The 25,718-nt window shown below is 42.5% G+C and overlaps 1 protein-coding gene and 1 long non-coding RNA gene across 3 annotated transcripts in view; one reads left to right on the forward strand and one right to left on the reverse strand.

Moving 5' to 3' along the window:
* Positions 1-25,718, reverse strand: part of ARHGAP18 (Rho GTPase activating protein 18) — a 121,911-nt gene that overhangs the window by 75,766 nt on the left and 20,427 nt on the right. The window contains exon 1 of one of the 2 annotated variants that reach the window (XM_007060778.4): positions 12,851-13,094. The exons of the other annotated variant lie outside the window; for it this stretch is intronic. Within the exon in view, the coding sequence (XP_007060840.2) occupies positions 12,851-12,963 (113 nt within the window). The 5' untranslated portion in view covers positions 12,964-13,094. Of the gene's footprint in view, positions 1-12,850; positions 13,095-25,718 lie in introns of those variants that run through there. 2 annotated transcript variants of the gene reach the window in all.
* Positions 332-14,891, forward strand: LOC122465048. The gene is made up of 3 exons (XR_006289592.1): positions 332-866; positions 12,236-12,403; positions 12,698-14,891. It is a non-coding gene; the product is annotated as an uncharacterized LOC122465048 (long non-coding RNA).

A 25,718-nucleotide genomic window follows, 5' to 3' on the forward strand; every position in this document is an offset into this window, starting at 1 on the left:
ACGGCCTGCGTAACCATAGAGAAGAACCCCTTTTTGATTATGAACTCAAGCTATGCAGAGGTCTGTAGTATGGAGATGTGTCCCACCTAAGCCCCAGCATCATTTGGGAAGCCCATGCCATGGAACCCATCTATTTCCTGCACACTGTCCAGCCATAGTGCTTTGTACAGTAGGATACACTTTATGGCCTGAGATGGGGTATCCACCCACACAAGGCCTGAAGGGGTTAAGGTGGCTAGCTGGGCTAATTAACTCTCCAGGCTACACCTGGAGGAGTAGCCAGGGAGCAGTGAAGTAATTATACATGAGGCTCAGTTGAACAGGAAGAGGAGGGGTCTGTATAAAGCTCAGGAGCTGAGACCAGAGAGGAACTGTAGAGAGGTAGTCTGTAGTTGCTTCCTAGGAGAAAGGAGGTGTGTTTGGGGGTTACAGAGCTAGGTAGCCTACAGTTACTCCCTGAGAGGAGGGAGTTTGTGCTGGTAATCCCTGAGATGGGGGAGACCCAGAAAGGTAGGAAGGCTCAGGGGCAAAGCAGCAAAGTATAGAATAGGGCAAACCTTGGCTTCTGATGAGAGGGCCCCTGATCTAGAACCTGGAGTAGGAGGTGGGCCCAGGTTCCCCTACCAGCCACTGTAGACCAGACAGTAAATTGCCTGAAACAATTTGCCTTGAAGAGACTTTGATACCCCAGAAGGGGAGAACCATAGTGACCTTGCTGGAGGACTAATCTGCAAACAGAAAGTCACAGCTCCTGGAGTCAGAGGGGCTGCAACATCAGAGAAGACAAGTGAAGAGACCGCCAGAGGCGGGTGCTGCACCTGGAAAGAGCTAATCTCCTGAGCAGCTGGGAGCAGGCATCCCTAGCGGTGAGTGGACCCCTGTGATATGGCCTTACACACCTTGATAATGATTACCCACACCATGTTTTTTTGTTTTTGTTTTTTTCTCTTTTTCAGTGCCAAATTGACTACCACTGACGGATAGTAATCTGGGGTTGCATGCTTTCATATGGCTATTGCCACCCTTTCTCCACTGTCAGGACAGGAACACTAAGATAGTTGTCCTGCAGTGCTGGGCTGAGTTTGGCACACAACTTGAGGAATGTGCCCTTCCACATCTGGAAATTCTGGGTCCATTGCTGGTCATCCTAGGCTTGCATCACAGCTCAGTTCCACTACTTGGTACTCATAGGAGCAGCCGAAACAAACCCGCACCACCACGTGCAGTTGTTCTGTACCAGTGACTCTGATGCATTCAATATTCACTCATCCTCAGCTGACTGAGCATTGCAGCTTTCCAAGTATAACAGAACTGTATGGAGAAAAGTGATGTACTGCATCCGTGTTTGCGGCAGAGTTCAAAAACATGTCTCTAGAGCAGTAGATTAGGGGATGGAACAGTGGGAGAGATGGGAATTTGACCCCAAATGCCCACAACTCCCAAAGAGCGGCCACTTGTACTGGCACGCAATGTGAACCCACTCCACTGAAATAGCTTTGTCGGTGACACTATGCTAATAGGACTTTTGCTGGTACTACTTTCTAGTGTAGCCAAGGTCTAAAAAGCACTCAGCATGCTATATTATGTTTATAATATAAAAATAGTCAGGGAAATAATCTAGTATTATCTCCCTTCCAATATTTGTCTTCAAGGGAATGGGGAAAATATGCCAAAGTATGCTATACCTTTAGAGTAGGCCTATAACCAAACACTTTGAAGCCAGTCTTTCTAATATTCTGTGAAGAACAGGATACTTAAGGTAATTGTTGTCATGTTCAATTTATTATCTCCAAACAAAACAAACTTCCACAATGTCCTGACTCTTACACAGAGATGGTTCTCAGCTAATCCTATCAATATTAATAGATTTAAACATTTGCTAAATCCTAAAAGAGCTATAAAGGTCAAATTCTCTCAACATCCCTGTAAAATATCTACTTATGATTCCTATTTTTAAATGGGAAGTTGAGCCAGAAAGATTGACTTGCTCAGGCCAGAGAGTGAAGGCCACATCAGTGTGTTAAGAATCAGGAGAAAGGAACCAGAGTTCTGAATGCTGGTAGGCCAGAGAAATTTTGTACTGACATTCAAATAAAACAAAAAATAGCATCTACCCTCCCATAACTTGGAGCCAAGAACAGGTGGCAGGATAATAAATGTGGTGGTTTTTGTTTTAAAGGAGGCAGTGATATAAAGGTAGTATCTTCTCATGTACAACCTGCTTTGAACAAACTTCATGAACATATTAGAAACAGCCCAAATCAACTTCCCTCTAAACATGAGGTATAATTGCCTTCTTTCTCTATTGTGGATACTGCAGGATGAAAATTTTATTCTGTAATTGTATTTTTGTTTACTCTAACAATGCTAAGTTGCTGTAAGAAGAGTAAATAATCTTGCATCCATTTGAAAAATGCAGTGCTGGAGAACAAAGGACATTGATCCCAAGTTAGCATGGGTAGCAGTGCCCTATCATGGAAAAGTCATCGGATCTCTCTCTAAAAAATCTTGATGTTCTTATTTCCCAGGAAAGCCACATTTCTATAAATCACTGGACAAACTGCACCCCAGAGATCAGAGTTTGGTTTTATATTTGAACAAATAAAAGGTGACCAAAAAGTAGTATTCCCATTTACAGATGAGGAACTAAAATACAAAGATTAAATATTCTAAAGACTAAAGAGCCTGTATCTGAATGCAGCTCTTAGGAGTCCCAGGCCAGTGCCTGAGCTGCAAGACTATCCTTCCTTCCTTGCATTCTGCCCTCTTCAAGCAAAGGTCCTTTTCTGAGTGTGATGTATTAAGGACTGTTTTGGAATTGCAAGCATCACTTTAAGAGTGTATTTGGGAGGGGGAGGATTTTCCTAGGCCTACTTAGAGCCCCCTTACCTACATAGTAAAGTGTACAATCTAGCAAGACTAGCAGCAGTCAGTCTGAAGAACCAATGTAGAACAAGGTGGGAAGAGTTGTACCTCTGTGCCTTAGGGAGCAGCCTGCTTTCTTTCTCTCTCCCGGTTACTGTGAGCTATTCTGGATTCTAAGACTAGAAGTAACGTTACATCGCAACCTTGCTGCAAGAGTATTTAATATCTTCATCTAACTTCTGTCCGTATGCTGTGAACACAATGCTGGAGTTATTACTGGCTATGATTCTTTCTTCTCCTGTGAACAGAAAAGCCAGGCCCCTGGTCATGCAGATCTATGGGCTGTGGAAAGTTGTGGTGGAGGGTGGCTAGCTTGGTAACACTGTTTTTCCTCCCTGGTATTCCAAGGAATCCCATCTTTTGAAGCTTCACAGGGTTGGAACTCCATGGGTTGTATGTTGGGGAGAGACAGGAACTCCATTGCACAGCCTTCCTCCTTCATTGGGGATGGCTATTAAACAGGATAGCCACAACCTACATTAATCTTGTTCTGCCAAAAATATACATGGTGAAATGGTTTAAATGTGTTTTATAGAATAAACTGGGTTTTGCTGGGGGGTTTACATCTAGATTCTTAAATATTTACTTCTACTTTCAGTTTGGTTTGATTTTTAAACTCTCTAATAATTCCGAGGTCAAGATTCCTGGGCAGAGATGGGCTCATAAAAAAAAGCACTCATAACATAGCCTGTCATCTTGTTCAAAATCATACTATAGTGGAATGACTCTTTCCTCAATCAAGTTCATTAACAATCAATGAGCCATGTACAACAGGAATCTACAGAATCATTCATGGCAAGAACTTTCATGTAGCAGAGTCACTGTAATTATGGGCTCAGCGTGTAGTATTCTGATTCATAGAAAAACATGAGGTACATATTAACTCTAGTGCAAACATTAATTACAGAGAAGGGTGTTCAAGTTACAAATGTTTCTGGGGCATCTATAAATAGCTTGTTTGAAAGCCTTACAGCTTTCAGCTCCAACTTGTCTAGTCACAGCTCATTTTATTAAACAATGATACAAAGAGAAGAATATTGGCAGTGACAATAGTTTAACAGTTTTGCAAATTCTTATCAAGTGCAATGCCAGCAGATTGGCATTAGGACTCATTTTAAAATAGGGACTGCAAGTATAACTATTCTGCTCTTCAAAAAGACTTCTAGGTATATTTAGTTTCAAATAATTACATATAATTTTAATGCATCATATATAATTTTCTTAACTTTAATATTTGCTTTAAGATATAAAGCAGGCCTCTGTATCTTCCTCTTTTGAATTTGTTACTTAAACTCTGCTGTTGAATTAAAATCAACTTTTTCAACAGCACATCTTTATTATACTTCATATCCATCTAATCATTCTATCTGTACTAATAAGTAAAAAATATGGACCTCTTAATTAAAAGGTCTGTTAGACCCCATATAAACAAAAAAGGGCATAACATACATGGAGTCCTGATTCTCTCCCACCCGTTTGACACTGATGTAACTGTACTGACTACAACTGTTGCTCCTCATTTACTGAAGTGAATGGCATTTGCTCCGTTGACTTCAATGCGCTTTGGTTCAAGCGTTAAGTGAGGTGAGGACCCATGGATAGGAGGGGGGGAAAAAAGTGAAAACTATTCTTAAATTGAGTAGTTTAAATACCACTCATGTCCATCCATTTGAGATGAATTTGTAAGATGAGCATCAAATTGGGTGTGGTTTAATGGAGCAGGAAGATCCAAATAAAAGATGGCATTTACCTATCTACAGTAAAAACATCTACATGTACAGCTCTGCAGACACTACATGCAAGACTGCCATGGTTAAGTCCAATCAGTCTTGATGTAATTTTTTATTTTGCTATGGGGGAAAAGGTAGTGCAAGGCAGCACATGTGAAATGGCATGTGTAAAATACTACAAAACTCCCCATAGAAGCATAATGAAAGAGGTTACAAGACTTAATAACTCGTATGGTAAATGCAGGGAGACCTCCGCCTCTGGCAGAATAACAGATTATGAAAGAACCCAGTATGGGCGGAAAGGCTCCACCAATATAAATTGTATAAATCCCTGATGGTGCTTCAATGTCTTATGCAGCATTTTACTGTGTTTGGAGGTTGAGCAAATCAGTGGTACTGCTGTGGCTGTGTTGCATCTCCTTGCAGGGATGGAAATAGACACATTGAGGGAAGCCCTGGATTCATACTGACAACTACATTATTTTTTTTAATGTTTTTTGGTTTGGGATGTAAGTGATTCAATATTCAGATTAAAGTGAGTAAATACTGGGACATGTTGTCTGAAATCTAATCTACTAATGAGAACTTGTCCTTGGTGTATGTGATTGCTGTTCTGTCTGATCTATCTGTCATGGTCAATATTAAAACTCCCATTTCTGGTGGGATGATGCATAATGCAAGTCTCTCTAATCGTCCAGACTCAAGATGTTCATACCTTCTGACTTGTATCTAAGGGAGACCAAGTAGTAAATGAGTCTCTATGTGGCAGTGTTTGTATAACATGTTGACAAACTGGTTCCCCTTTAGTGATGGTTCAGAGTGGATAAGAGCTTACTGTGTTAGCAGACAGCAGTAGTAAGTCCTTTCGCTCAAGTGGTGAAAGCATGTATTTTTGTTGCTAAGTCTCAGGTTCTATCAGTTTTTAGAGTAACAGCCGTATTAGTCTGTATTCGCAAAAAGAAAAGGAGTACTTGTGGCAGTGCCGACCTGAGATCTGTGGTGAAGCTCATTTCAAAGTCTAGATTCCAGACTTTGGATGGTCAATGGGGAGCACCATATTACATGGAAAGGACAGAGATAAAGGAGTAAGGACTGGACTGTTAATCCAAAGATCCTCCCTTTCTCCTTCCTGCAAGAACACAGAAGGCAGCAGTGGGAGGCGGATCAGGGGAGGGACCAATCCATGAAGATTCCCTTGGTCGTCTGAGGGCACATTGGAGATGATGGGGATAGTGGGAAAAGGTGAGGTCTGACCTGGAAAGTTCAAGTTGAACTTTCCTTCTCCATTGGGAGCTTAGGAGGGCAGTGGAAGCTAGGTGGGTGTGTAACCCACAACCCTCCTGGGTGTGGTGCTCTGTCCCATCTAGTGGCACCGAGACCACTTAAAGAAGTTAACGAGTCTGCTCTATAGCCTCAGCTAACAGCCACGTGGATTTTTGCTCATGCAGTAGAGGCTCATGCACTAAGCTCCAGAGGTCCCAAGTTCAATCCCACGCACCAACAACCGGGGTCTGTCAGTGTTACAGATGCACATGAAGGCTGAGTGACCGTCAGTAAGCTGGCTGAGTGAGTCACTGCAGAGAGAGGAATATTGGGACAGGAGTAGAAAGAAACACAGGATGGCAGCCTAGCTCTGAGAAAAGAGTGGGAGAAAAAAGAGAAAGGAGAAGCGGGGGGGGGGGGGGAATATGAAAAGAATAAAACTTAGTTAAAAAATGAGAAGGGAAAGGAGGAAAAGCCACAGTTACATCATATTGCTATCAGCTATCAGCGTTTTAGGCTTGGCTCTCAAAGATGCAATATATAAATGTTTAAATACCTTAATTTTGTTGCTCTATGGCACCAGAGAGCACACAACTAGTACTGCTGCACGCAGTCATTGACTTTTTCCTCTATCCCATTCCCTATCCTTTATACATGCTCCATTTAGACCTTAATCCTGCAAACCATTACCTGTGTGTAATATTTACATAAAGGAGTAGTGCCATTGAACTCACTTTTCATATGCATGACATTACATGTGCATAAACATCTGCCAGATTGGGGTCTTTAATTGTAAATTACTTAGAACTTCTTACTTGCCTACAAAGCACCTCATGTACCTTTGGTCCAATATGAACCATAAGTGACACACCTGACTTATTTTACCAGGGTGAAAAGGCACACCTGCAGGTGCAGCAGGGAGATGCTCTAAAGCGCATACAAGCAATGGATGATGAATCCAATAATAGTGAATCCATGCTGTTGATAAATGTAGCATTGGGGGAGGGAAATGAAGCAGTGTGGACAGAGGATAGTTGTTAAAATGGAATTTGACAGTGGGTTGGCCATCTGTTGTTTCTCTAAGGCTTTGAGACAAAATTGAACCAGGGGTAGAAACAACCCACAGTTACTTAAAATATATAAAGGAGAAGAGACTGCACCAGTTATGGTCACATAAATGTAGACCATCACAGGAATAAACACTAAATTTGTGTGGTAAAATATCGGCAACATTTGTAAGATCCTGGTGGAAGGAAATACTGCTGGATTGGCAAAAATGTTAAAGCGACCATATAAAAGCCTATTCTGAATTATTGCCTCCTAAAACCATACTCCTGTAAGCCTTTTCTAGAGGAGATATGTGAAAGACATAGCATGATTTCTCAAGGACCAACTTGGAACAGGTTTACATCTTTCATCCATCAGCATGGCTAAGTTTTGTAAAGGAAGACTTCTCATATGCCTGAAGAACACAGAGTGAAGTGGCTTGGCTATTTTTGCATTGGTATTGTACTGCTCCAATATTACCCACTTTGAAAGGAGGTTTCCTTAGATGAGCAGAAATCTTAAGGCTACGCTTTTGAAAGTAGGCCAGTAGGTTGTAAGTCAGTTTCCAAGAGCTTTCAGAGTAGCAGCCGTGTTAGTCTGTATTCGCAAAAAAAAAGGAATCAATTTATTTGAGCATACAAAAGCTTATGCTCAAATTTTGTTAGTCTCTAAGGTGCCACAAGTATTCCTTTTCCTTTTTCCAAGAGCTGACTATCTATTTGATAGCAGGGAGGATGTGTTGGAACACAACTTAATTAAATTTAAATGCTCCTGGAGAATTTCACATAGTTGACTCTCCCATCCAAAGCATTTTGTTATAGTACAATATAATCACTTGATTGTGACTACATACAAGCAGTGTCCCACTGGAGGATGGACCAAATCATTTAGCCACTTGCTGAGTCACACTGTTACTTATATTTTGATCACTATTAAATTTAGAGGAATATTTAAAATAGGTGGCTGCCAGGTTAGAAACTGAGTTTTTGGACTCAAAGTAAAGCCAGATAAGTGACTTTCAAACCAGCACTCAAGTTACAGTATCTGGAGCACTGAGCTGGTGCATGCATACTGCAGAACAAAGCAGAAGCTGTAGATAGGGCATCAAATTCTACAGAAGATCTGTTTTTATTTGGATGTTTCCTGCATAACTGTGGCACATTCCTACACAACCTAGCAATGCTGAGTAGAGCTGGCCAGAAAATGGAAAGGCCTCTTGAAGAAATGTTTGTTTGTTTTTTTTGGGGGGGGGGGGGGGGTGTAAATTTTTGCCACAGGAAAGGATTTTCAGGAAAAACTCCATTTGAAAGAACAAGAGCAGAATTTTTTTGGCTGCTGATGGTCCTCCTGGAAGGCACTTGCCAATTCCCTGCAGGCAGAAAGTGAAGCTGAAAAAGCCTTTGGGCAGCCGGCAACCCATTTTTATATTTTCCTGATGGAAAATCAGTTTTTCCTCCCAAAATTGAAATTTTTCCATGGAAATTTTTAAATTTTGTGAAAAGGTCATTTTCCTTTGGGAAAGTTACCAACCAGCTCTAATTAGAAGCAGCACTGAGGACAAAGCTGTCACACAGCTTTTCAGCAAGCAAAGGTACAACTTGCTTGTTTGCCTGGCCATTTAACATGTAACTCATATCCATATATGGACATATCTTAAAGCCTCACTCATGCTGAATAGTACCTTAATACACACAACTGATGCCAGTGGGGATACTTGCATAGCAAGGCAGTATTCAATATGCACAAGGGTGTGAAAATCTGGCCCAAATGACCAGTGAGTAGGAGACCCATAATTCTTTCAAAAGTTAAACCAAATTATGCCCAGGTAGGTTAATGAAATAACCACCAATCTGACTGTATCATGTAGAAGTTAGGGTATGAAATTAGTTGTGTAAGTATAACTTCATAATTATCCACATGTAAACCATTACATAGCTTGTGCTAGATTTTCACATGTATAAGTGTCTCCCAGCATGCATATGTAATGTGTTGTCACAAAAGGTGAGTCACCCCTGTGCAGAAGGCCAACAAATCACATGAACCCCACAAAAGACTGTAAGTGGGCTATAAAGTGGTACACATACTTGGTAGCTGGCTGTTTCCATAGGCATGCATTTGACCCAAAATCCTGAATGAGCAGCAGAGAGCATAACCAACCATTGATAAGAGAATACAGTATGATTCTTTTGGTATCAATATGACTAGCATCTAATGTTTGCAATGCACTTTGAGATCCTCAGGACAAAGGTGTTACGAGAGGGCAAACTAACATCATTCCTATGTGCACTGATTTGCTGAGCAGCTCTTATGCCAGGATTTTTTCAAAGGCAGGAGGTGGACACGTTTTTCATTCCACATTCCCCTACATTTAGTCACAAATTCCTAAAACTGAAGTTATTAGCAGCCTGGGTAAACAGTTTGTTTTGATATTGGTCTGAGCTGTCTACTCACTTAGTTTAAGTACTTTGAATGGTAGGGAACCTGAAACTCCAAACACATCCACAATATATATTTTGAAAAAGTGCTAGATGCCTAAACTGTACTGTAAAGATTTCTTATACATGTAGAAAGAAATGTACTACTGCTATGTCTTAGTGTTGCAGCACTGTTTGCATGAGCTTAAGTGACACTAACGACTGGATTATCCGCTTGGAAGAAAGCCAGATAAAGTACATTCAGACTGGGGGCGAACTAGAAAGAAGGATCAAGAATTCCAGAGAATGTTCCCCTTATTCCCATCATCCCAAAGAAGCCTGGTTGGAAGTCAGGCTCCGGGGTAGTGAGGTAAAAGCACTAGGGAATGACTGCTGGTCACATTAAATGCCCCTCTTTACACCTCAATACCATGTGGATTCTCCATGTAAAATAATGCTGATCCCATCAGCATTATCTTGTATGGTGACTCCTTCTGTACAATGAACCCTCCCACTCAAGGGAGCATTCAGGGGCAGCTGCAAATTAGTGGGGACCATGTGGGAATGCTCCTCCTGAATTAGCTGTGTTGCCATGGGGAAGAGGGTTCCCAAGCAACAAAGCAAAGGCCCTGGGCCTTTGTACATTTGAAACAACTGCAGGTGTAAGGCACCAAACTTCCAGCCCACCCTTGCAGAGCTTCTAGCAGAACATTCCCCTTCAAAAGTTCTCTCACGGGAGCGGGATAATGTTTTTCATCCTGTCCTTCCGATAAATGCCAAATGAGAGAGTGGGCCAAACTTAGAAAAAATGTCATTAGATTCCTAAGAAATTAGGATCCCTCCCAACATGGCAGTGGGGTTTCACTACTTCCTCCCTTTGAGTCTCAGCTCTCTAGTGTGGTGCTTTCAGTACCCTTGTCTCTGCTTTCACTAGTTCTAGAACCCTTAGCCACATTCAGAAGTAAGAAAAGGATTGCATTACTGTGTCCATGGATCTCCATGTTTACAGGAGTGTACCTTGCAGTGTCTTCATGTTTATACCCATGAATATCAATGGAATGAAAGCAGAGGAGCCGATGTTAACACAGGGAGAGGGGTGGTGGGAGTCTCTTGTCATTAGTCTATATAAAACCAGTTGGTATTCAATAACAATCCAAACAATCTCAAACTTAAACAGCTCTGGTGATAGTCTAACTCCTAATATCCTATTGGGGAAATTAGCAACACGATAATGAAAAGAGGGATGGTCTTGTGGTAAAGCACTAAACAAGGAGTTGAGATTTCTGACGTCCAGGGTCATACAAGGAGTCTGTGGCAGAGCCAGGAACTGACAAGTCACTGCACCTCTCAGTTATCTATAAAATCAGGATCCTAGTACTTCCTTCCTCCCACCCTCTATTTGCCTTGTCTATTTAGACTGGAATCTCTTTGAGGCAGACAAATTTACTTACACATGCACATAGTAAGAGATAGTGCCAAGCTCAAGAAGGCCAATGGCATTTTGGGGTGTATAAGTAGGGACATTGCCAGCAGATCGAGGGACGTGATCGTTCCCCTCTATTCGACATTGGTGAGGCCTCATCTGGAGTACTGTGTCCAGTTTTGGGCCCCACACTACAAGAAGGATGTGGAGAAATTGGAGAGTCCAGCAAAGGGCAACAAAAATGATTAGGGGTCTGGAACACATGACTTATGAGGAGAGGCTGAGGGAACTGGGATTGTTTAGTCTACAGAAGAGAAGAATGAGGGGGGATTTGATAACTGCTTTCAACTACCTGAAAGGTGGATCCAAAGAGGATGGATCTAGACTATTCTCAGTGATAGCAAATGACAGGACGAGGAGTAATGGTCTCAAGTTGCAGTGGGGGAGATTTTAGGTTGGATATTAAAAGCTTTTTTACTAGGAGGGTGGTGAAATACTAGAATGTGTTACCTAGGGAGGTGGTGGAATCCCCTTCCTTAGAAGTTTTTAAGGTCAGGCTTGACAAAGCCCTGGCTGGGATGATTTAGCTGGGGATTGGCCCTGCTCTGGGTAGGGGGTTGGACTAGATGACCTCCAGAGTCATCCCTTCCAACTCTTATATTCTATGATTCAATGGGGCCCTCAATAGTCTAAGTATTATAAATCTCACCACTGCTGCTGGCACTTTTGTTGACTGCCTCAACAGAAAAATAGTAAATGATCAGAATGAGCCATGGAGACAGTACTCCTCACTCCCACAGGTGATCTCTCTACAGATGACCTTTGTGGGGGTTGATGAGGAGAAGTCTGCAATGCTGCTGCCTGTGCGAAACCTGTTCTATGGAATAATCTGATCTTCAGTCTGTATGTGAATCTGACACCTTTCTCATGTACCAATTTTGCTGGGGGGGCAGGGAATACTAAATTAAATTATTTCTTCTCTTTACCAGAACCATCCTTTAACTTACCACATACAAAGAACAGAGCAGTATAATATACATAAAGGCCCCACGAAGAGTTGTACAATGCTTAACTTGAAGGGCCTGATCTTGAGATGTGGTGTTCTACACCTCCCACTAGCATCCATGGAAATTGGACAGGCAAAGCACTCATCAGCCTCCCGGCCTAGGGAAAGGTGCATAAAGAACTGCAGCTGCTGTGTTTTTAAGTTATACACATGCAGGTACTAACTGACTTAAATAGCATTCACTTTACAAGAAGTTTTCCACTCAGTGCCTTTAGCTGCAGTGAATATTTACTATTTCCAGCACACACACTGAAGCAGGAAACAATTGACCAAGTATGAGGTAATTTAAAAAAAAAATCAGTCAGAGGGAAAAAAAGAACAAAGTACACAGCCTATTTGCACCGTGTTCCTCTCTCTCTCCCTCTAGATAACCACATCACTCTGTGCCAGTGAGGAGCTGTTTTGTTGGAGTCAAAAACTTGTTCTTATGAACAGTAGCAATATACATACACATGGATTGTGCACGTCTCTCCTCCACCCACACCCCAAGTGAAAGGGCAGCACGCGCCCCACCCCATCCAAAAGCAAAGATCAGGTAAGCCCAATGGGGGGGGGGGGAAGGGGTTTGCTGCTTGACTCCACCAGTTTGTGTTTTCATCCTGTCGTGTTTACCAGTTAAGAATGGTAATTTTGCAGGCAGAAAGTGTGTTTCTACCTGCTGTACACTAAAGGCATTAAAGACTCCCAGTCTGTGGGAGCTCATGTGCTGTCCCTGAAAATGCACCTGTTCCAGACGTTAATAAGTCTCCAAACCATGCCCTGCGCCTCACTGCAAGAGAGCAACTTCTGACGTTTTCCAAACTTTGCTCCTCTGATCTGTAATCTACAGACTGCACCCCCGAGCCTTTGTACTGAAGCCTGGGACAGCATTCCTGCGTCAACAGGTTGCGCGGCAGCGGCAGCAGCGTCTCCCCCAGCTGAGACCGCCTCTGCATTGCCGGTCTCCCAGAGCAGGTGAAGTTTCCCGTGCACTACACCTTACCTTGAGGGGGACGTTTCTTCGCTCTCTTTCGCATTACTCCCGGCCACGGCATTGTTGCCACTGGGGTGGTATGCAGTTAAAACCACGCCTGGGGAAGCAGACAGCCAGTTCATGGTGCGAGTAGCAGCATAATTTGCCAAGATACTAAGGCAAAGAAGGGTAATGAAGTTCCTGCCAGCGCCTCGCTTGGCAACTCAGCTCATTAGCATCCCCCAGCTCCTCCTCTGAAGATCCGCGTTTGCAAAACAGAGGAGGAAGGAGGGGAGGAGTTATTTATGTGAAATGCTTCCTGTCTCTCCAATTAGACTCTGATTCATGAGTATTGTGAAACAAGGCGATTTCTTGCTCCTTTGCAGTGTTTTACTATAATCTTGAACATTTAAATAGGGTATATTCAACTAGTCAGTACAAGTGTAGAAAGAAACTTATTCACTAGACAATACTAGGTCCCAGGAAAAGATAGTTTTGTTTTCCAATTCCTGTTTCCAGATGGTTTTTGTTTTTTTATCCCCCCTGGTCACTGCAACATGAGTTGCCACTACCCTTAACCCCTTGCTGCGAGGATTCAGGACTTCCAGAATACACACAGCTAAGGCAAATATGAGTACAGCAGAGAAGAGCTGATATAACCAGATTCATATAGATCTCCCAGCTCAGACTGTACTCATAATGATTACCCAGCTTAGCTTTCTAAAATACAGCAAATTCTTTTTTGTCAGTTTTGAACCATTAAGAAACTTACAGGCAGCCTATCAAGCCAGTCTCTCCCTTCTTCCCCCCCACCACCCTTCCACTGCAAATAAGCACTGGACATATAAAATACTACATTCTATTTTTGGTATTTTATATGATGGTAGTCAGGATCTGGGTCCCATTGTGGTAGGTGCTGTGGAAACTCCAAAATTGACAACGTTCCTGCTCTACAATCTCAGGCCCTGATCCTGCATGCTTTTTTTTTTTTTTCTTTTTACTCCTGTGACAACTCCCACTGACTTCAACTTGACTACTTGTGTGAGTATAGTTATATACACATAGGGGTGTAGCAGGATCAGGGTTAACTTATGACAGGGCACAACTAATTACTGTGACAAACAAAGAGTAGGAAAAGGGAGAGAGGGAGGAAGAGGGTAACAATAATAATTTCCATAGGATAGCAATATTTGTAAATCAAAGGTTCTGAATCAGTTGATTTCCATAAAATGAGTATATAAGAGCAATCTCCACTAGCGTTTCATGTAAGATGGCTTTAAAAAGCCTTAATGCAATATTACTAGTTTAGAATTAAAAGGATACAGTCAACTGAAAAATCAGACTTCAGCCTGAAAATTTTTTACTTATTACAAGTGATAGCCTCAGTGCTATAACTAGAAGATGAGAAGAAAAATGTGTTTTTCTTCTATTGGCTTATTTTATGCACCAGACAGCACTCAGTGCACAGTCTGTGTCACTGAATCACTATAGACAATTTCCCTTGTTAGCATTTTTCACATGAGTATTTATTAGAAAAAATAGTTGTAACTGGCAGTGGGAAGTAATGGCAGGCGCATTGTCCCCAGCATGATGGAGCAGCCCTGAGGCTTTTCAGACTTGCACCTAGCTGCCAATAGCTCCAAGGCAACATTTTGACAATCAGGCACTAATTGGGGTAGCCAGAGTGCAGGAGGTGCCTGGTCAGGCCTCTTTCTCATAGACATACCACCTGCATGGAGGGTTGGGTGGGGAGGTGCTGTGTCCCCATACCATCCATAAATTCTCAAGAGTCCAGATCTATGGGCTTTCCAGTTGCTTTGTGTTGGCATATCAGAGTCAAAGCAAAGGTTCTGTCCCAGTGCATTCAAAGCTATGATTTTCACAATCATAATGAGTCCCTTTCTGTACATGTATACAAGTACTTACACCATAAACCTCTGTATCTAAATTATTATTCTGTGTACCATAAATGAATTTCTTGATTTCTGCATATTGTAATTTTAGACTGTTTCCTTTTACTTTTTTTTAAATAAACAAAGATTACACACAGAAATAAAAGCTGCTATGCACATGCATGTCTGTTTGGTTTAATATCAAATGAGTTCAGTGCACAAAGCAAGATGCTGGCTAGCATGCAAATGCATGGAGCTCTGTACCTACACTTATTTAAATGGTCACACATTGAAATAAACATACTGTATATGGCAATAGTTATTCCCTTTATTTTTCTGCCTGGCTGATCTCCAAAATGGAAATCCAATAATTTTGACCTAGGGCCACTCTGAAAGTGTTCCCTAGTTGAGAATCGGCCAAGGAAGAATGTGCCCTCATGGTTGAATACTGAGAGTCACTAAGCAAGATCAACGCATGCTTCAGAAACCTCTCTCTTAAACAGAAGTTGGTCCAATACAATATTACCTCACCCATCTTTCTGTAATATCTTGGGTCCAACATGGCAGCAACAGCAGCACTTTATAGAGTGTGTCCTTCAGAGCCCATCTTGAGCGCAGTTGCTACTTATACTCATTAACTCTGCCAGATCAATGGTTGAAATTCTGACCCTGTTAAAGCCAATGAGAGGTTTTTGCCAGTGGGACCAGGACTTCATTCAACAGTTTTTTCCCTTGGAGGAGTGGCTACAGCATACCTGACTGCATGTTCTCTCACTGCTGGGGAAGGGGTAATATCCCTGTAGAACTGGGAGAAGCTGCCCAAGGAAATTCAGTTGTGCATCTGTGGGCCAGCAATTGTAGAGGTTCCTTTCCACTATGCAATCTTTGAGGGCCATCTTCTGCCTGGTCTGTAGATATTTATGCAGAGTTTGTTTTTTGTTTGGGGGGGGAGGGAGGGGAGAAATTGCAATTCTGCCTGACCCTGCTGAGGGCTCTTGTAAGATGCTTTCTACGGCTATGCTCGTATGCTGCCCGTGCAAGGGCTAGTGAGCCGGTTGAAATGTTTTCAACTGAAATTTGTGTGGAAATTTTCATTCTTTGACTTTTACAATTTAAATTATCAACATTTTAATAAATATTCTTAACCCCATTCTTAAGGAAAAGATTTTGTTAAATAATTTCAATAAATATTTCTGAGGAAAAAGGGGAGGGGATAAAACCAGTCCATTCTGAACCCTTTGAAAGTTTTGTTTTCATTCTTAAGTCAGGTGTAGCATGCAGAACTGCACCCTATGCCCACAGGGGAGAGCAGAGGCTGCTATCTCCTTATTTCCCCTAGGAATGCCCAGCACCCCAAAGGAGATGGGGAGGGAAGAAGCAGGACTACTGTTTCACCTTATACGCTCCCACCAGCAGGGGCAAGTTAACTTCACCCCCTAGAGGAGTATAGTAGCAAGGGTACTGCCAGAGCATATCTTGGAGCTGTGAAAATGCCTCCTTGGTGCTCTCCTTGACCTGATGCAGCTCCACAGCATATCTTATGGGCTCTATCTTAATGGCACAATTTGGGGCCTGATTCTGGTCACACTTAGCTGACAATTGGAGTTACTCAAATTTTACACCAGTGTGAAACCAGAAGCTATAGCCCTGTTAATGAATATCACTGCATGTACTATATCTTTTGACTTTTGCCAACTGCTCTTTTTGTTTTAATACACATGAAATTGTTAAGTAGTCCATTTTTAAGTGAAAGTTCTTTTGCATTTTTTTAATATTGAAAACATATATAAATACTAAGATCTTCAGGACTTTGTGGATTTTTAAATTTTCAGGATGCGTGCATACCAAACATTTTATTCAGTTACAAATCATCCTGTAGCGACTAAATAAAAATATTTAAAGTATCATAGAATATCAGTGTTGGAAGGGACCTCAGGAGGTCATCTAGTCCAACCCCCTACTCAAAGCAGGACTGATCCGCAATTAAATCATCCCAAACAGGGCTTTGTCAAGCCTGACCTTAAACTTCTAAGGAAGGAGATTCCACCACCTCCCTAGGTAATGCATTCCAGTGTTTCACCACCCTCCTAGTGAAAAAGTTTTTCCTAATATCCAACCTAAATCTCCCCCCACTGTATTGTAGGTTTACTTCAGGCATTTCAAAGCAATTTGCCTGAACGGAATACAGATTAGGTGCTATAAGAATAAAAATGTAAGATGCCTTTTGTTTGGTAAGCATCCTAAAAGATGCCATAATTAAGGCATAATGCACTGTGCTTCTTCTGTAAAAGAAGAATACAGGAACAAGATGCAACCAATCTGGTGACACTAGGGACTGTTCAAAGAAAATTGTACTGCAAATGGTAAAGGAAGAAGGCAGATAAAGAAGAATACTCACACCCTGTTTAAGGAATGCAGGGAAAAGATGGGGGTGGCAAAAAACATAGAATGTGTTAATACTAGCCAAATAGAGAATAAGAACTTTATTAAATATATTGGAGGGGAAAAAGTTATTAGAAAGAGAGTAGTTCCATTAATAAATGACAGCGGTTGAATTAATGCTGACACAGAATTAGCAGAGATATTTAAGAGGAGAATTCAGTCTCTTTAACAAGACAAATAAGATTGGCCCAATAAATGATTTGATTTTTCAAATGTGCTAGCACACAACAGCTCTCGTGGTCTTAAGAGCTTAATGCTAGGGATGCATTTTAAAAAAAAAAAAAAAAAACTTGGTCATTGTGTTTGGCAGTGATGGAACCAAATTCCATTCTTTTGCATTGGTGTAAATCCAGAGTAACTCCACTTCCTTCAGGAAATTACTCTAGATCTATATTGAAGTAACCAAGAACCCAATCTGGCCCTAAATATATACAGGTTATGTTGTACATTGATGTGAATGCCACCATTTTCCTCCACTAATGTAAGTAAGGTATTCTCTCCCAATACAAATTCTGTGCTCAGTAAATACTGAGTTTGCAGTAAATATTTCTGTTCTTACCAGGAATGGAAATATGTATTTGAAAGAAGGCATACAAGTCAGTATTATCAATCAAGTATACTTGAGGGCAGGATTGAGACATATGACTTTCAGCTACTTGAGAAATATTACTGATTTGCTGTCTTGCATGCTCTAGCAAAAGAGATTGATACAAGGGTGTAATCAGGAAGGCCAAGGCACAATTGGAGTTGCAGCTAACAAGGGATGTGAAGGGTAACAAGAAGGGTTTCTACAGGTATGTTAGCAACAAGAAGGTTGTCAGGGAAAGTGTGGGACCCTTACTGAATAGGGGAGGCAACACAGTGATAGATGATGTGGAAAAAGCTGAAGTACTCAATGCTTTTTTTTTTTTTGCCTCAGTCTTCACAGACAAGGGCAGCTCCCAGACTGCTGCACTGGACAACACAGTATGGGGAGGAGGTGAGGTGCCCTCAGTGGTGAAATAACAGGTTAAGGACTATTTAGAAAAGCTGGACATGCACAAGTCCATGGGTCCAGATCTAATGCATCTAAGAGTGCCGAGGGAGTTGGCTGATGTGATTGCAGAGCCATTGGCCATTATCTTTGAAAATTCGTGGCGATTAGGGGAGGCCCCAGACGATTGGGAAAAGGCAAATATAGTGCCCATATTTTAAAAAGGGAAGAAAGAGAACCTGGGGAACTACAGACCGGTCAGCTTCACTTCAGTCCCTGGCAAAATCATGGAACAGGTCCTCAAAGAATCCACTTGGAGGAGAGGAAGGTGATCAGGAACAGTCAACATGGATTCACCAAGGGCAAGTCATGCCTGACCAACCTGATTGCCTTCTATGATGAGATAACTGGCTCTGTGGATATGGGGAAAGCGGTGGACGTGATATATCTTGACTTTAGCAAAGCGTTTGATATGGTCTCCCACAGTATTCTTGATAGGAAGTTAAAGAAGTATGGATTGGATGAATGGACTATAAGGTGGATAGAAAGCTGGCTAGACTGTCGGACTCAAAAAGGTACTAATCAATGGCTTGATATCTAGCTGGCAGCCAGTATCAAACTTAGTGCCCCAGGCGTCAGTCCTGGGGCCGGTTTTGTTCAACATCTTTATTAATGATCTGGATGATGGGATGAATTCCACCCTCTGCAAGTTCGCAGATGACACAAAGCTGGGGGGAGAGGTAGATACGCTGGAGGGTAGGGATAGGGTCCAGAGTGACCTAGACAAATTGGAGGACTGGGCCAAAAGAAATCTGATGAGGTTCAACAAGGACAAGTGCAGAGTCCTGCACTTAGGACGGAAGAATCCCATGCACCGCTATAGGCTGGGGACCGACTGGCTAAGCACAGTTCTGCAGAAAAGGACCGGGGGATTACAGTGGATGAGAAGCTGGATATGAGTCAGCAGTGTGCCTTGTTGCCAAGAAGGCCAACGGCATATTGGGCTGCATTAGTAGGAGCATTGCCAGTAGATCGAGGGAAGTGATTATTCCCCTATATTTGGCATTGGTGAAGCCTGGAGTATTGTGCCCCACTACAAAAGGGATGTGGACAAATTGGAGAGAGTCAAGCGGAGGGGAACAAAAATGATTAGGGGGCTGGGGCACATGACTTACAAGGAGAGGCTGAGGGAACTGGGGTTATTTAGTTTGCAGAAGAGAAGCATGCGGGGGGATTTGATAGCAGCCTTCAACTACCTGAAGGGGGTTCCCAAAGAGGATGGAGCTAGGCTGGTCTCAGTGGTGGCAGATGATGGAACAAGAAGCAATGGTCTCAAGTTGCAGTGCGGGAGGTATAGGTTGGATATTAGGAAACACTATTTCACTAGGAGGGTGGTGAAGCACTGGAATGGGTTACCTAGGGAGGTGGTGGAATCTCCATCCTTAGAGGTTTTTAAGGCCCAGCTTGACAAAGCCCTGGCTGGGATGATTTAGTTGGTGTTGGTCCTGCTTTGAGCAGGGGATTGGACTAGATGACCTCCTGAGGTCTCTTCCAACCCTAATCTTCTATCATTCTATAGAGCTCAAGACTTTAAAAGATTACAGTGCCTCATTTGATGTGCATTGGTAAAACATGACTACTTGTACACAGTTACATTACCCAATCAGATCACTCAGGTTCCAAACACCAATTATAAAGTATTTGGTGTGAGATCTTTACACAGCAATTGTACCTACAGTAATATTCTTTACTACTATCTTTACAGAGCATATGTATAAATTAGTTTGAACTATACATGATTAGCAGTTCACTATGTAACTGAAATTTATTCTTTTTTTCCTTCCTTTTTCCCCAAAACACTTTCATTGTACAGATTTTTCCACATTGATCTTATGAATGATTTTCAGAGTCTGTCTTCTCCAGATATGGCAGCATCACTAGTTAAAGAGCCAACCACTAAGCAACCCTGTCTTGTGGTGCCATGTCAACATGAACAGGTTCCAAATTCAATTCTATGACACTACACCAATTTATTCTAGTTGACGCTCTGACTATACATATAGATGTCCCAGGACCACAAACACAACACTACAATGAGATCACAAGTTTGTTCAGTGACTCACTAGGTATATTTCTAATGATCTGGTACTTGGGAATCCCTGTCACTGAAGATTTTTAAGAACAGGTTTTACAAACGCATGTCAGGGACGGTCTATGTATACTTAGTTCTGCCTCAGCCTGAGGGAATGGTCTAGATGACCTCTTGAGGTCCCTTCCAGGCAGTGAGGGATTAACCAGTGGGCCAATGGGGTCCGTGCCCAGGGACCTTGGCCAATTGGGGGGCCCAGAAAAATGGGGACCCTTGTGCCCCAACCAACCCACCCACCCGGCGTGCCCGTCGGGGAACCGGGTTGAGGTGCGGGGGCTTGCCCTGCTCTGCCCACCTTGCGCTCCTGCCAGAGAGTGGGGCAAGCCCCCCACATTCAGAGCCGGCTCTGTGGCAGGAGTGCTGGATGGGGGAGAGGGGGCGGAGGAGGGCAAGCCCCTGCACTGACCCCATTTCCCCAGCAGGAGTGCAGGGCGCGTGGGGATTGCAAGCAGAAGGGGTGGGGAGGGGCCCCCACTTGCTTTGTCCTAGGGTCCCACAAAAACTTAATCCACCTCTGCTTCCAGGCCTATGTTTCTGTGATCCTACCAATACTTTCTTCTCTTGGACAGTGTGTGTTTGTCTAAACTAGTCTAGACTAATTTTAAATCGAGCTGAAATCATCCCATCACCCTTGCATCCTGATCCACATTCATATAAAACAGTGGCAGCCTTTCCTTTTTCCAGTTTGTGTTTGTGGGTTCCAAATAACAGATGAAGGCATGAAATGAAAAGCTGCTCATGTAGTATATGCTGAATGCAAACCTACATTAAACTGACCACTTGATATGGTATTCCACTCTATGTAAAGATCCACATATGTCAATACTATTCTATAGCCGCAGATGAATAACAGAAATAATATAGATGAGGTCTTGTATAGAATGCTTAGTGTGGTTCTGTTGTGCCAGCAAATAGCAAAGCAGATTCAACAGTTTAATTTAGCTGAACGTGCAACATGTGGTACATAAAAATCAGAATAATCAAGACTCTATTGATATACTGTACTGGTGTACAGGCAGTGATTTAGATCAGCATAGTTATGCAACGGAATTAAATGTGGGCATGAAACCACACTCTTTGTCCACAGAGAAGCTGATCACGTGTTCAGTAGCTGGCATGTTATGTGCATTCTTAGGGTCTGATCCTGAGAGGTGCTGAACACTCTAAACTTTCATTATATTGATGTGTTGGGGTTGCTCAGCAATATTCAAGGATAGCTCCATACACAGGGAATTTTTCGTGAGCAGCATATGACAGATGCAGCAGCAGCAAAATGGTGCAAGAGAACAAATACTTTGTGCTCACCGACAGTCCAGCCAGCCTCCCCTCCATTTGTAATCTTTTTATACAAATACATAATTAATTTAATTATACAGATTAATTAAGAAAAAAGAAACCAGCAACACTTTTCACTGTTCCCCTTCCTCCTGGAAACTGTTCTAAAATGCATGTGGTGCACTCTACTGGCTGCTTTGGTAATTATTATTTTTCAATGAGTTCATGATGAATAATTGGTTATTGGTGCATTTTTTGAGATTATCCTTATGAAGACTAATACACACATGAATTAATCTAAAACAAATCCCCCTATACTTTTGATTGGATGAGGTTCTTGTCTGATTTGTTGCTTTTGGCTGATATGTAGCTGCTGTGTTTAACATAGAGGTGGCCGAGTTTCAATGGTGGGTAAAGTACACTCATTTATCTGCTTTTTACAACATATGTCTGGGAGAAGTGGTTAGCCTAGTGGCTAAGCATGGGATTTGGGAGTCAGTAGTCCTTAGCTTCATTCCTAGACCAGTCATTTACTTTTTGTGACCTTTGTATAAGCCACCTAACAGTGCCCTGCCTCAGTTTACCTATCTATGCAATGAGGTTAATATGTATATTACAGAGCTGTCTGAGGCCTATTTAATGCTTGTTAAATTGTTTTAAAAGTCACTCCCTAAGTGCAAAGTATTGTTAATGTCCTTTTGTGCGTGTTACATTGAGGATAAAATGATGCAGATTTGGATTGAACTGTCTGTATTAATGAGGGCAGGGTAATGTCTTCAGGAACAAATGCTAAATCTACTGTGCTTGAGTTCTGGTTAGTGACTCTACCAGAGATACAGGAAGTTTGGGGAGAAACTATATGACAAAACCTATGCTTTGGACCCAGATCACCTCTGGCTAGTGAAAATCAGTGTTGAGGAGCTAGGCCCATTTTCAGTGCTGACTGTCAATACTTCCATTACAGTGGGCAGATTGCTGCCTTCTCTGAAGGACGCCCAAGAAACTACCATGTGGCCCTGACAAATGTGGCCAATTATAACGCTAAACTAAATCTTCCAAGTTTTGTTAAAACCATTCTTGTCATCTTCTCTTTTCAATATCCAACTGCCTTAAATCTTAACCCAGTCAAGTCTGGGTTTTAACCTGGGTATGGCATGGAAAGTGCACTGGTCACATTAGTGGCCAATGATGGATGCAGATCAGGTGTCCATTCAAATACTGTTCTCCATGAGGAGTTGTTGATTTGACTGCAGACTGCAGCTGATGTGGGGGAGACTGCTCAGATACTTTCTTGCTGCGCATTCCCAGAGGAAGGCTTTTGTGCAATTCCTTTCTTGCACTTAGGATGCTCTCACATGGGGTTTCAGAGGCTTCTATTTTATCTCCCTTGTACAATGGGTGTATGGGACCATTGTCAGGGTCAGTGTAAGGCAGAAGCTGTGATGTATTCAGTATGCTGATAACTCAAGTCTGTGTCTCAGCCAATCTAGACAGTGAATTGAATGCTGTATCCAGTCTCTGGTGACTACAGTGGGAGTTGGATGAGAGTTAGTTGGCTCCAGCTTTAACCAAGTCAGATGGAAATGATGATGGTAGGTAGGGAGAAGCTATCTGAAAAAATCCAGATGATATCTGCTGCTTTGATTAAAGATGTGTGTCTGCCATTTGTTAATATTCAGGTTCACAGGAAACCTGTGCATACAACTAGTTCTCAGGGTGGTCTTGGATGATCAGGTATGAGAGGGGGCCAGGATGGTTTTTGTCAATTTACATCTGGCTAGGAGTTAGCAACCAATTATTTCAGATGCTCTCCAAGTAACTTTGCTGTTTGGTTCTGTCCTCTTTTCTTTGTTACCCCTCCAATTTTGCTGTTGCCTGTAAATATGACCACAGCTGAATGTACACCAGAGAAACACTTGTTAATGTAAAACATGAAGCAGCCAGGCAAGATAGAAAGGTGCGGGGGGCGGTTTTTTGTTTTGTTTTGTTTTGTTTTGAAGCTTAGTCAGTCGAAAAAGCCTATGAAAATAGTGAGTCCTGGACTAGGACACAGCTATCTGGAAATGTTGTTGCGTGAAGATAATAGATGCTTCAAACTGTAAGAGAAGCAATTGCATGGGCCACCATTGGTCCACTGACCACAGTTTGAGAATCATTGCCCTAATGAGGAGGCCGGTGGCACCTTAAAGACAAACAGATTTATTTGGGCATAAGCTTTTGTGGAGAAAAAAAACCCACTTAGATGTGGGGTTTTTTACCCATGAAAGCTTATGCCCAAATAAATCGGTTCGTCTTTAAGGTGCCACCAGACTCCTTGTTAGTCTGTATCCACAAAAATCATATGGCTACGCCTCTGATACATTGCCCTAATGGGATAATATCTATTGCTCAGAAGTATTCCTCTGATCTACTACTGGTCTTAGTGTCCTAGGGAGTTGAAGTCCCCAAATCGCTGCCAGTCTTGGGTTTCCTGACAATACTCATTCTTGCTACACTTGCAGATTGTAGAAATGATCAAATGAAGAAATCCAAGTAACGTATATAACATTACCGTGCCTTGGGCATAAATTGGCTCTGACAGCACAACTGAGCACTCAAATTTTACAGTTAAGTTTGATTATAAGTATCTAACTTTATGGCACCTTGTTTTTTGATTCTGGAGTTGAATTCTTAGTACGGTTTCTTGTAGCTAGAACTGGTCAAATATTGAACAAAATATTCACAAACATTTATCAGAATAAAAACTGGAACTTTCATTTGATACTATCTGTCCCTGTGGTGGGGCGGTGCCCCAACCCCATGCCAGATTGGGCTACAACAGGCCAGAGCAGCTGCGCAAGGTGGCAGACAATCAGGGAGGGCCTGTTAGAGAGCCAATCAGGGCCAGTATTACAGCCAGCCAATCAGGGCTAGGCTAGGCCCTATATAAAGCCTGCCCTGGAAGGGAGCAGGCAGTCTCTTTCAGGCTTTCAGAGGGTGAAGGTCTGTCTTCTGCATGAGGAGACTAGTACCAGGGACAGTGCAGTAAGCAGAAGGGAACTTCTGCCCGGTACCTGTTGGGTTGCGGGCCCTGAGAAAAAGGGCCTAGCCAGCCCAAAGGGACAGAAGGGGAAATGGCCCAGGCAGAGAGATGGACAAAGAGAGAGAAGGAGGGCAGGCAAGAAGGCTGCTGCCAAAGGGTCCCTGGATTGGGACCCAGAGTAGAGGGTGGGCCTGGGTTTCCCCCTTCCCCCTTGCACTTCTACCTGGCCGTTTGGAGTGGCCATCACAGACTGCACCAGACGCTTGCCAAAAGGGCTTAGACTTTGAGGTGTGGTTGGTCATTGTGGCTTGGGCAAAGAGAAGGACTGCTGATAACACCAAACCCCTGGAAGGAGTTGAGACCAGAGCAGTGTGTACTGCCGGAGGGCAGTGTCCTGAAGAGGATGCCGCAAGCTGGGAGCAACGTGGGTCGAGATGCCAATCTAGGGTGAGAGATGGATGGGATGGCACAGGCAGAGGGCACTCTGCATGAGCTGAGCTAATTCCCAGAGCAAACAGCAGGAGGTGCTGCGGTGGTGAGTCCCAACCCTGTCACAGTCCCCTTTTATTTGCTTTTCACAAGCATTCATCTGCGTGAAACTTATTTCAAATGAATATTCATAGGAAGGAAAATCACTGAAGAATTGTGCAACCATTTGCACTAGAAATCATGATGGGCCTATTCAGATGGCTCTTTGTGGGTTTCGGAATCAGCCAGTCAGGGCTGAAAACATACCACTCACACAGCATGAATTGTGAATCCTCAAAGTGACAGCTATGGTGAATTGTGTGTAAGCATTTACAGGTTAACACACAACCATGTAAATTATTCACAAATAATTTTAAATAAGTAGCAAATTTCTAAAAAATAATCCTGTTAACAGTCAAAGATTAAACTTTTGTTTGTGGCTAGCTTGCCCAGCTCTGCTTACAACAATGCCCACCCTATTGTGATAGGGTAGGAAAGCAATGTGATAATAGTATAGGAAGGAACAGAAAAATATAGGGCACAAGAACATATTAATGCTGGGTATTCTGGATGTAGTAAATTCAGTTACTCTTTTGTAAGTCAAAGAGTTTACCTAATCAGATGTAAACTGTGTGGTTTCTGCAGAGAGAACTATTTATAGGGTTTACTTGAGATTT

Source organism: Chelonia mydas, chromosome 3 (genome assembly GCF_015237465.2).
Source record: "Chelonia mydas isolate rCheMyd1 chromosome 3, rCheMyd1.pri.v2, whole genome shotgun sequence".
Classification (NCBI taxonomy): Eukaryota; Metazoa; Chordata; order Testudines; family Cheloniidae; genus Chelonia; species Chelonia mydas.